At 42.4% G+C, this 12,805-nt stretch overlaps 1 protein-coding gene across 9 annotated transcripts in view; it reads left to right on the top strand.

Annotated features, from left to right (window-relative positions):
* Positions 1–12,574, top strand: part of elmo1 (engulfment and cell motility 1 (ced-12 homolog, C. elegans)) — a 93,586-nt gene extending 81,012 nt beyond the window's left edge. For all 9 annotated transcript variants that reach the window (XM_031853963.1, XM_031853961.1, XM_031853968.1 and 6 more), the window contains 6 exons: positions 79–242; positions 2,816–2,928; positions 6,769–6,876; positions 7,895–7,977; positions 10,281–10,358; positions 11,122–12,574. In XM_031853963.1, the coding sequence (XP_031709823.1) occupies positions 79–242; positions 2,816–2,928; positions 6,769–6,876; positions 7,895–7,977; positions 10,281–10,358; positions 11,122–11,322 (747 nt within the window). In that variant the 3' untranslated portion in view covers positions 11,323–12,574. The remainder of the gene's footprint in view (positions 1–78; positions 243–2,815; positions 2,929–6,768; positions 6,877–7,894; positions 7,978–10,280; positions 10,359–11,121) is intronic.
* Positions 12,575–12,805: the final 231 nt, after the last annotated feature.

The following is a 12,805-nucleotide window of genomic DNA, read 5'->3' as shown; positions in this document are numbered from 1 at the left end:
CTTTCTACACCCTGTGTGGATCCTGCATCCATGATGATCTCACCACGCCCTCCTCTGCCCCTTTTCTCCTCTCTGCAGGTAATGCAGGTGGTGAGGGAGCAGATCATGCGAGCGCTGACTCTCAAGCCTAATTCCCTGGACCAGTTCAAGAGTCGCCTGCAGAACCTGAGCTACACAGAGATCCTGAAGATACGCCAGTCCGAAAGGATGAATCAGGAAGACTTCCAGTCCCGCCCCATCCTGTGAGTCAAGCAATCACTGACCAATATGATGGAGACACATTTGTCAAAGGGTTGTATTGGTCCCAAAAAAAGCTTATTGGGAAGTCGAGGTGGCAACAAATTGACAGCTTTGTTGAGTAAATCCATTCTGAATACCAGGAAAAGTAAGACATTTTCTGTAGAGTTGGAGGAACTGCTCAGAGATATTCCCCTGTCTTCAACTACCTAAACAGGTCTTAAGACTAAAATAAGGACATCATTTGCATCTACAAAAAAGAGCTATTTTTTCTGTCAACCACGTGCCAGCTACTGACATAAAGCAGGTTGCTCCTGCGCTCTCCTCATGATTGAAATATGCAGTAAATTCAATTTGTCTGCAAATAGTCTTCCTAGTGAATACTCCATTAACGACCCTCCAGCTCACACAGCATGGAGAGCCAGTCTGTAATGGATCATTCATTGACTGATCATGGTTACAGGGCCTCTAATGGAGAACAATGTTTTGTCCTGCCTGTATTTAATGGAGTAGCTAGCACTATTGGAAAATTGTTTCACAGAGAGAGCTCGGCCCTCTGAACACTAATCAATGTTGAGCCAACGGCTTATTGAATCGATATTGGAAGGGTAGAGACCAACCTTTTAACAGCCAATTAATCCTATTGGAGAAAGAACAAAAGCAAAGGGAGTTGCGAGAAATGTCGCCTAAAGCGATGTAATTATCTTATTACCATTTACAATTATGTAACAAACACGGTTTCATATGTATAATACACTGAATTTCCTGTATTTAATAGGAAAAACAAGAGTACATCAGAATGCAACAAATTTCCACCCAATCTCAGGCTGAAGTAAACGGCGAAATGAAAAAGCACATTTTGTAACATTTTATCACAGAATGACTGTTGGAAAGCATCGCAGACTGATGAGTCTCTCCTTCAACAGCGTGAGACTACCCGAGGTTGGAATTTTCCTCTAATCAATACGGCGCAGTCATGACTTGCAAACCTAATGAGCAGAGCATGTCAGACTGCAGAGTTAAAGGGGCTCTGTGTTGCTGTATTGCCTGCTTTCAGTGCGTTCTGCTATCAATTAATGTAGAGAATGACTTTAGACATCAAAAGAAGGTGATGAGGAGCTATTATGGCGTCGGATCAAAGCTGTGTCTCCTGTCGACCGTCTTTTTCTCTTATATTTCATGTCGACTCTTTGAGGTATTTCTGCTTTAATTAGTGTAATGTGGTTCTTTGTAAGTGGAAAGTTTTGTATTTACTGAAAGTTGCACTAAAAATAAAATCGACGCCACATAAATTCATGCAGCAGGTCAACTCAGAACTGCTGAGGATGCACTTCTGAGATGTAATACACAACTTAATTGTAATGCAGTCCCCAGAAAATTAGGATGAAAAGTGTCTGTAATGTAATTTATTATTGATTCCCTGCTCCACCTGTGCATACATGTTTTACTGATATGCTGGTGTATGTACTGTACATTTCCACAAAGCTGTAAATTGTTCTTTTGCCTCACTTCTTTAATAATTTACCTGATACCAACCAGAGTGCTTCCTTTTATAGAGGTCTACCAGTACGCCTCAGCACTTTTATTAAAATGTCTGTGATTTTCCACATTTGCTGGAAAGAAGTTTAAATTGAACCTGGAGCAGCTTCCTAAAAGGGCAATGCAGCCAAAGCATCAGACAGTCTCAGATCCATTTCCTGTGTCTGGCACAGTCAGAAGAATAGCGTGAGAGGCAGTAAAGCCGAACCATCATCATCCATCCTACATGCAATGAGCCACACCTCTCCCACCAGCTGCTTCTTTAAGGACGCCAGAGTGAAGGGCCGACCACAGATCAATGTAATGACCGGAGTCGCTGATGAGGCAAACACACAGAGACTGCCAGAGTGAGACAGATGAAGGGAGATTAGTGCGGATGAGCCTGAAGAAGACGAGGGAGAGGAAAAAAGGACAAAAATGTGATCAAGAACACCGGCAAGGGAAAATACGAGGAAATGATAGAAATGCGAAGCTTTTATGTGGCTAGAGAGGCTGAAATCCTGTCAAGCTCGTCCTGTTTCTAAAGAAAGGAAAAGAATAAAAAGGTAAATTGTAAGAGAAAAGACTCGAGTATAATGATGAGAAATAAAGATGGGCAGCAGCAGCGCTGCTCGGGCAGATAATATAAATAATTTATGTTGACTAGTGCTGTGTGCTCCACATTCATATGCAACACAGACACGCATGAAATAATGACAGCAAGCGCTAAGGCAGCACAGCGTCCCACTGATCAGCCTTTTGGGACGCTACATGACATATTTCTGATTGCGTGAACATGTGCACGCATGTGTGGAAGTTTATTTTTGTATCTGGCATTCTCTGTTCCCTCCTGACGGCCGTAAGTAAAACCAGGGGATTAAAATGAATTATGCATTTTGCCAGAAAACCTGGGAAATGTAAAACAATTCACTTCCAGATCTCAGAGCATCTTGTTCCTCACCTGTCGCCCTGCTTTTCCACATCTGGACCGATGTGGCTGATTGGAATTTAGATATTTCTCTTAAAACCAATAGTGTGTTCATTTTCTGTTTCTCTAAAGGGAGCTGAGAGAGAAGATCCAGCCCGAGATCATGGAGTTGATCAAACAGCAGAGGCTCAACAGGTTGTGTGATGGAACCTGCTTCAGGAAAATCAGTAGTCGCAGGAGGCAAGGTGAGACACGCAGCACTCGCATGCATGCGCACATGTATAAAAGACACGCATACATCCACAGATTGCAACCACACAGGCATGGAAATTCACATCTCCCCGTGCTGTGTTCACAAAGGTAATCCATCCTCTTACTGCTGTCTGTTTGTTCTTCATCCCTCCTCTCTGCACTCATTGACTTATTCCCTCTGCTTTACAAAAGACCCACAGGAGATCTTTGAAGCTCTGGGCTGCTGTGGATCTGTTGTCATGAAAGTCCACACTCATTTTTCTGGCTCTGTCAGCCTTTGAGGCAGATACACATGCGACACGCTGCCTCTTTTACTGGAACACATACAGAAAATGCAGTACACATGTTTTTATGTCTTGAGATGCACAAACACGCCATCTTCCCCTCCTTTTGCCCCCCCCCCCCTGCATGCAAAGAACTACAAGGATACACAAAGCCGAAAGCAGGGTGAACACACATTTATATACACTTGTCAGGATGAAGTCTAGAGAAAGCTTTAGAAAAGAAATGGAGTGATGAAAGAGCCGACTGCGGTAACCCGGGGCTCCACAGTACAGGATGGAGGGTGTAGTGAAAATGTTAAAGCGGTGTGAAACATAACACAAGTTAGACTATTTGTGGATGTCGAAGACGGCAACTTTCAGAGGATATCTTGAGATGTTCACATGCTTGTTATGAAATGTAGGAAGCACATGTCCATAAATGCAATGTGCATTTATAGATATTCTCTTTTGACTTGATATAGTGTAAGTATTGATAATATTCCTCCCCAGTGAAACAATGGAGGAGAAGGGAAGAAGGATAGAAGGGGAAAACCCAGCAGCCAGCTCAGATAGGACAGTATTTGATTCATTTGGCATATTGTGTTTCACACTCACTGCCACTAGAAAGAAAGGAGGGAGGAAAGAGAGAGGAGCAGCATTTATATGGAGTGAAACTGATCTCAAAATGGTCACAAATGTGAAATGAAAAAGAACAAGTTGTGCGTAATTTGGGTTATTCACAAATGTGTGTTCCAATCTACGCACAGATATCAAGCAATCTAACCTGATCCATGAGCGTCAGGCAATCCATTTAATCCGCTTTAAACCTGAACTCTTCACTCTTCTTTCCTCCCTGTTGCACTTTCCTTCACCCCTCTCTGTCTACTTATTCATAAAGAAAGAAAACTGACAGACTCGGGTTGGAAGTTGGTTTGTTGTTATTGCTTTGTTGTCTTCAGCTTCCCCGCAGGAACTGTACTTCCTATGAGTCGAATCAAATTGAGCACAGCCACATAGAGTTTTTCCTAATGACACCAATGCATTTTGGCATTTGAAAGCCTGGTCACGATTTTTCTTGGCAGCTGTCATCCAGATGTTGTCAAAGCTGAATTACAGAAACAAACAAAAAAGCAACAACCTGAAAAAGGAATGGAGTGGGGAAAAACAGGATTCTAAAAGACGTTGCAGGACAGATGTTCAGGTGGAAAGCATCACCCAGATCGAGTATCTGATCGTCTTCACTGCGTGTGGTCGTCTGATTTATGCTTGTCTGGTTTTTAACTCGGCGACATGCTGGAATAGTCTCGTACTACCGTGTCACGGCTGTTGCTTTGGAGATCCTTTCAAAGGAATGGAGGACACATGCGCACATGAACGCATCAGCACACACACTAAACACAGAAATAAAAAAATTAAAAAACAACCGCAACCACAGCCGTACAAAAGAGGTTCAGGAGCCTCACTGGATTTCATTCAGCAAACTAGCCAGTAGGGCTACACTGGCTTTAATGTGCTGACTGCAGGGGAGTAGTCTGCCTGCTCCGTGCTAGCTGTAGCTGTCTTTGCCTCTGAGGACTCTTGATGGTGTCAAGGACATGCTGTTTCTCCCCAAAACTCTCCTTTTTTTTTTGTATTTGGTTTGCTTCTATTTTTCTCCTTGTGCATGTGCTCCTTCATTCATACGCTCCCCTCTCTCTCATCTCACTTTCCTCCACCCATACTCATCTTTCCTTTCCTCCCTCTCCTCTCTGAGCCTTTGTTCTCATGCCGGTACTTATACGCAGTATATCTACGCATTGACAATGTGAAGAGCACTTTGTCTTGCAGACTTTAGGAGAGCTGAACAAGAATAAAAGGAGCCCTCCAGCCAGTTTAATTTTCACAGAGGGTTTACATAAAATGAAACTTGGTTTATTCGTGTCATTTTCAATCAACTTGTCCTATCTTCTTACATATATAAAATGTGCTGCCTTCCTTCTCCCATTTCTCCCTCAGCATCTTGTATGAATATCTCAAAGTCCTCCAGCCTGCAGGGACTCAAGTACCCTTATCAAATATTAATTTGGTTGACTTCAGAGCAGATGACTCTTCAATCTACCTTCCAAAGTGCTGTTCTGCCCATTATAGGGGGATGCTTCTTCCTAAAAGCTCAGGTTGACGGTCTTCTGAAGTTTGGAAGAAGAAGTGTTACCTGAGCAGTCTTTTAAGTGCAGCTTACTGACGGGTAACGTGGGGCTCAGGAGAGTGTACCTTGTATAAATGCTGCACTAAAGCAAGAATAATCATAAAAATTAGATATGTGTCCTGATTCTGTTGAATCTCACCATGTTGTTCACCCATATTCTAGCAGCTGAATCAGACAAATATAGTTTAAATTATAACAGAATGTAGTTCAGTCCAAGATAGAAGTACAGTGCCTTGAAGTCAAAGGAAGAACGTATGTGCTTGACACATCAGTCACGCTATCAGTTCGGCTGAACAGTTGATGGCGTCTTCTCCCAAAACACTCCTCGCAGCCACTGCACACATCTCTTGGCCGCTCCCCGTGGACACACTGCACCAGCCTGGCAAAGCCAACTGTCTATTTTCAGCAATTAGGATTTGGACTGTGCCACCCATGCACACGCCAGTCAGACCTCCCCGCTCTGTGCCCACTCACTGCCAGCTCAGCTCGGTGCCCGCTTTGGCAAGGAACCACTAACGAACACCGGGCTGGCCGCAGAGGCCGAAGCTGCACTTTACAGGCACAGCTGGTTGTTACAGGCTGCTGGAGGATTACGCATCACATCAGCCGAGAGAAAAACACACTTAACTCATCATCATCAATTATGGATTTTTTGGGCATTTGATGTCTTGCTCAAATTCTGTCCAGCCTGTAACAAAACCTTATCCTTTACATGCAGCACACCATTTTGGGGACTTTTGTGCTTTTTCACTTGTATTTTTACTAATATTTTACTTGTGACAAATGCAAAACCATCGAGTACAGTCTCTAAATGACAATGAAGTTGCATCCTCACCTTTTGAAACGGTCTCAGTTTCTGTTTTTTGTATTTTAGTGTACATCTTAAACTTGTAAACAGAGCCTTTATTGTTTAAATTAAAACATGTAACACCAACAAACTTTTTTTTTTCATTAAATGCTCTGTCATTGTTGGTGCTTCCTGTAGGCAGTTGGGCCCTCCTGCTTTACATCTTTGATTTTGATTTTCCTGTCATAGTTACGGTTTCATCAGAGCAAGAAACCCTGGATGTCTTTGTTCTGTTATTTTGACTTCAGTGTGTGGATTGTTGTTGAATCAGTATTAAGATGATGGAGACCAGCCATCTGTATTGTTGCCCATCGAGATCCCTCCCTCATGCAGAGCATCATCTGTGGATTTTCCTCACGGCTGTTTTTTTTTTTTTTTGTTTTTGCCATGCTAATTTTCACTCCCGCTGATGACTCATCCAATCCCATATGATGTCTTATGCCAGCCGCTGACTGATTTCACAACTCTCCTCCTCTCTCTCTTTTTCTCCCCCTTTCCTCCCCCTCTGTCTTCCTTTCTACTTGTGTTTGTTCCCCAGATAAGTTTTGGTATTGCCGTCTTTCTCCGAACCATAAAGTCCTGCACTATGGAGATTTGGAAGAGAGCCCTCAGGGCGAAGTGCCCCACGACTCTTTACAGGACAAACGTGAGTGTCAATTGAAATTATTGATAGATGTATACCCACTATTGTGACACGGTATGTATTTTTATTGCAGCTCACAATATTCATTCAAATATATATTTTCTACAAGTCAGCAGTCTGTATCCTCGCTGATATTATACATAGCCCCAAAATACAGTGTGGCCACGTGTCATTGACACTGACTGCTGGCTTTAAAGCTACAGTCAGTAACTGTGACCCATCCGCCATGTTGACAACAGTTACGCAAAAACCAAGCATCACCCAGAGCAAGCTTTCTCATTTTACAGCTAAAGAGTACACTGAAATGTGTTCCTGAAAACACCTGAGAGTTCATTTTGAAAGTGTGATTGGAGTTCACAAGCTGTACAAGCAGTGATTGACGGCTGCATTAGAGATTCCTTGTCTCTGATTGGTTGTTTTTCTTTGTGTGCTGTATTGTAAATGGCATAAGGAGCCCTAAAAGAAGGCAGAGATAACCATTTTTATGACAGCTGTGGCCGGAGGCATTATGTTTTGGGACAGATGGCAGGCCGAGCGGTCCATTCTTGTGAACTTGATATGTCAACTCGAAGGATTGTTTTTAAAATGTGGTTCAAACGTCCACCTGTGGTCAAAGGTCAACTGTGACCTCAAAAAACATGTTTCTGGCCATAACTCAAGTTCACATGAATGTCTAAAGAGGATAAAATGATGAAGTGATGACATTTCTAACAGACATGGATGTAAACTGAAACTTTAACGATGGCGGAACTAATTCTAGTTTCACATATTATCTGTCTCGTGTATTGCTGTCAGAATATAGTGACAGTTTGAACAAATATGATGAAAAGTTATTTCTATTATCGTTACCATTTGTAGCTTTAACAAGTCAATGGTAACGTCAGTTTTACCTGCAATGACAGATCTGAGGAGAATTATCGCTTTTAATCACTTGAATAAACCAGCCGCCCATCTGGGGCGACACAGTTGTAACGTTGTTGTTGTTGTTGTTGTTGTTAACTCACTTCTGTCCTCTCTGCAGTGCCTGTGGCTGATATCAAAGCTGTTATCACCGGCAAAGACTGTCCTCACATGAAGGAGAAGGGAGCCCTGAAGCAAAACAAGGTGTGTTTGTGTGTGTATTTGTGGTCACATGCGTGTGTATGTGGGTGTGTATCTAGGCGAGATTATGTGTTTCTGTGTGCGTGAGAGTTGTATAACATGTCAGTTACATCATTTTGCTTTGGGAAATAACACAATAACTTGTGTCTCACTGCTCAGTACAGAAAGACAGATCCACTAGTGGCGTTGTGAAGAAACAAATTATAGAATAGTCATTAAGCCGAAGACACAAATTACAAAAGAGCCGCCAAAAACATGTCGCCTTCTTTTCTTTGCTGTTTAATTTGAAAGTAACACATCGGGCCGGCCCTCTGCAGTGCCTTAACCAGGATGAAAGAGCCATCTTGTCTGCGGCTGTGTACACGTCAGCCTTTCGTCTTGTGCACTTTCCCTCTGCAAACCTTCGCCCCCCCCCCCCCCACCCCCCGCGGGACTCTGATATATTGGATCTTGGGTAAATAGCCTTGAAGACAAAGCAGCACGCCTCCTCCCTGCTTTGTCTCCTTCATTACCCTGTCGATAAGCGCACCTTGTCTATGGGAATGACCTGAGGGGGGTCTGCGGGCCGTCTAGCAGGCCTGTCCCGGCCTTGTGAATGAGAACACAAGCGCATTTCATTACTCACTGTTACAAGGCCAGCCAAAGTCACCTCTATGGGCTTCAAGGCAGAGCTTGAATGTGGATCTTTTGTGGGACACTGAGACAGAGGTGGGAGGGTGAGGTGGCCAGCAGTGTTTTTGTAATTATTCCATACACATGTACCCCCATGAGTATGTACTCAGAGCCATATTTACTTTGTTTCAGACGCCTAATGTGCCTCAAGACATGCGTGTTATGTAGCAAACAGGTGCACCGACCTGAAAGTGCAATTTGCTTGTCGTCTGTGCGGTATTTCGCATCTCACTGCTGATGCACATCTTCCGGCTTTACAGTATGTACTGTACATGCATTTAAAGGGAGGATCACCCAAATGACTGGAGGATCCGTGATAAGTATGGATTATCGTATGTTCTGCTGTATTTACTTAAAATTTGCAATGGATCCTCTAAAAAGCAGGTTCAGAATTGTGCAGCTTTTAAGCACCAATGGCTGAGGTGGGAAATAGAAGATTTAATTAAGCCGTATTTTATGGAAAACTCAATAATGGCAGAGAAACTACTACAAGAAAGGGGGGGCTGCACAAAAAAACACAGCTAAAAAAGAGCATTAATAAATGAGCACAATGTTGCACCAAATAAAGAGCTTTGTGGCCATAAACTGTCATAACGCTGTCAGTGTACCAGTCTGTGGGGATTACACTTATTTTATTGACAAAAGTGTATTTGGTTGCAGTTGTCCTGCGACTCTATGGAGGCTTCAGCTGTTTCACTGTCATCTACATACATGGATTGTCAAGAAAGTTTGTACGGGCGTTCATGGTCCCCTCGGGATGAACTGGAATCGTTTTGGTGATCTCCGTCAAGTCGAGATGTTCATTTGACCGATATTTTTCTTTTTACAATACTGCAAAACTGATGACATTTCCATCAGCTGTACTTTGTGTTAAGTGCTAATTAGCAAATGTTAGCATGCCAACATGCTATGCTACAACGGTGATCATGGTAAACATTATACCTGCTTAACATCAGAATGCATCGTCACTGTGATCACGTTAGCGTGCTGAGGTTAGCGTTTAACTCACAGTACCACTGTGCCTCTATACAGCCTCACAGAGCTGGTAGCATCACTGTAGACTCTTTTCTATGTCATCGTCAATACATCTTTACTTTTCTGAGCTTTTCTGGTCTCGCTCACAAAGGGCAGTTAGACTGCAGTCCCAGTCTCTGACTGTGTAGTTACCTGCTGCCTTAGTAAATCAGATGCTAATTTCACACAGATTGCAAGCAAGCAGTTAATGAATTGCTTTCATGTACACAAATTTGGCTCTCGGTGTGCCTGTTCCATTTCCTACAGTGGACCACAGTGGGAATACACCAGAAAGCATATCACATCACATCATATTCCCAACCTCCCCGGGCATTTTTCAATATCTTGTATCTGAGGGCATCCCATGTATTTCTCTCTCCAAGCTCTACCTCGCTAATACCTGATGAGTTGATATGCTGCTGATGTAACAGATGGTGATAAGACGTGTTGAGGACGGGGAGATTGCATTGGTATGCTGGCATTGTGGTGTAAATCTCACCTGTTCTTTATTTTTCTCTCTCTCTCGTCTCTCCATCCCACCTCCTCCCCTCTGTCTCTGTCTGCACCATTTTCTCTTCCTCACTCCTCCCTCTCTGCCTCTCACTCCGTCCTCTCTCCAGGAGGTGTTAGAGCTGGCCTTCTCCGTCCTCTATGAGTCCGACGAGTATTTAAACTTTATTGCTCCTGACAAGCATGAGGTAAGCCAACAGTGACAACACCCAGACTTTGTATTTATTTCTTTGTATACTAGTGCATAAGCAAGTGTATAAGTCAGATATGTACTGGATATTATCACGTTACCGTGTTTAAGAGGTTTATTTTACACTTACACAGCGGACCATGTATGTACATTTGTCTCAGCAATGTAAAGACAAACACTTGATACAGTTTTAAGCATTCAGAGACATGAAAAATGTGCAATTATGTTTGCTGCATTGTCCATAATTGCTGAAAACACAGATATTCAAGGCTTAGCTAATGATAGTAGACACATATGTGTGTATGTGTATATGTCATCATATCACCCAAACCTATTTGCATGTCGCTTGGATTTACAACATGACTATTATCTCAATTGACTTGATACTTAGCTTGAACAAAACTATAATCATATATTGACCATAATCTTGTATTGTCATGTAACTAACTTCTCAAGTTAATTGACGCCAGAAACTTTTTATATATATTTGTATTTAGGACAAGAGAGAAGAATGTGTCCCTGCTCTGTGTCTCCTGAGTCACGGTGTACACAAACCTTCCTCTCTTGGTGGTTTGCTTCTTGTATGCCGGCGTGTCTCTGGTGGAGTCTGCACAGTGTCAAGCAGCTCCTCTAGAGACATAGCATGCTTTATCTGTGGATTTGGAAGTATTTAGTTTGTTAGTTATGACTACGAAGTCTTTCTAATAGTACCATTTTGATTTCATTTCACTTTGGATCCACCTCTGTCTGTGTCTCTGCAGTACTGCGTGTGGACAGACGGTCTGAACGCCCTCCTGGGTAAGGAGATGACCAGCGATTACACCAAATCTGACATGGACACCCTGCTCTCCATGGAGATGAAGCTCCGGCTCTTGGATCTAGAGAACATCCAGATTCCCGAGGCCCCGCCCCCGATTCCCAAAGAACCTAGCAACTATGACTTTGTTTACGACTGTAACTAGACGAACACAAACCTTCCCAGCTCCTACTGTACTCCCTGGACCAATTCCCTTTTCTTATAAACTGGAACAACACAAATAAAACCATATAATGTAAAAAGATGAACTGTGACTGGACGAAAAAAAGGATTTATTGAACAATTTTCCTCTTGCTTCTTGCTAGACCTCTATACGAGAGAAAACGGTGCATATTAATAGGCTCGCTGCACTTGAGGGGACTCGGGTTTGATGCAGAGTCATCAGGTTGCCATGGAGAAGACAAACCGGGAAGTATTTGTTTTGCCTGTCGTTGGTCGTCCTCCGTCTTTCTCCTCGCTCTCCTCCTGCGTCTGATGTTTTGAGACATTCACTTCTTCTTCTCGACCGAAGGCACCTGCAGTCCTTATGCTTGAAGATTGTGGTAGACAAATGTTTAGAAATTGATCTTCCTTGTCGTCCTCTTTTATGTTTACCTTATTATTATTATTATTTCCTCAGGGCTTCTTTGGAGGGATGGTTTAGTTCAGGATCAGAGAGGAGTGGGGGGTGTGTTTTGTTATCACCTTTCCAGCAGTATTTCCTGTCACATTCTCACTTACAGTATTTGTGGCAGCTAAATGTTTTCCAAGAGGCTGAAAGGAAGGTTGAAGTACATTTTAAGCAGAATACTTCATGAAAATAGTCTCTAATATCCGCTCTGTCCTGCTACACATATACTGAAGACTGTAAGAGTAAGTCAATCCGCAAAATAAAGGCACTGTACTTTAGTAAAAACCCTTTCTCAAATGTTAGTTACTATCCCACCGCTGCTTATTGCATATTGTACACAACTACAGAGTGGCTTTGCCAAAAACACCCGTGAGAGCACCACCATTGTGAAAAACACATACAAACACACTCGTCTTTCCCTCATTTGAGTCTCTCTCATTGTAATAACTGCTGTACACAACATTCCTAAGCAATATTTGAGCTTTTTTGTTTATCATTTGTAAGATGTTCATAATTTAGGGATTTTAAAATTGTGAATCTGCCTTGTAGTTTGTATTACAAAGAGGATGTTTTGGTCAAGGGAAGTTGTCTTTTTTTGTTTGTTCAGAGACTATATGGCCACAAAATTAAGTGTATGTCCTTTTTTAATTTAAAAACAGATCATGGTTATTTCGAGTATGGTTTATATATTGCCCCCTTCCTATTTAATACCTTCGGATGCTTTTCTTTCGGATTTTTCAAAGCCCCTTAAAAACTGCTGTTTACATTAAAGATGTAAGAACTGTAACTACTTTTTCCTTCTGTTCCCGTCTTCATTCATGAACTGCATCCACTTAAAGGATCATATGGTGTTTTGAGCATGCAGGAGAAAGGTTAGTGCTTGATCACGAACAGCAACACCTCTCAACATTGCTTGATTAGTGTAACTATTTAGTTCCACTATATTAAGTCATTTGTGCTGATTCATCTCCCAAGTAGACTTGTGTGGACAGACTGTACCTTTAAAAGATAGTGTATA

Source organism: Anarrhichthys ocellatus, unplaced genomic scaffold (assembly GCF_004355925.1).
Source record: "Anarrhichthys ocellatus isolate YVR2014 unplaced genomic scaffold, GSC_Weel_1.0 scaffold14, whole genome shotgun sequence".
Taxonomy (NCBI): Eukaryota; Metazoa; Chordata; class Actinopteri; order Perciformes; family Anarhichadidae; genus Anarrhichthys; species Anarrhichthys ocellatus.
The sequence above is the reverse complement of the archived record's forward strand: the minus strand, read 5'-3'. Positions and strand labels throughout refer to the sequence as shown.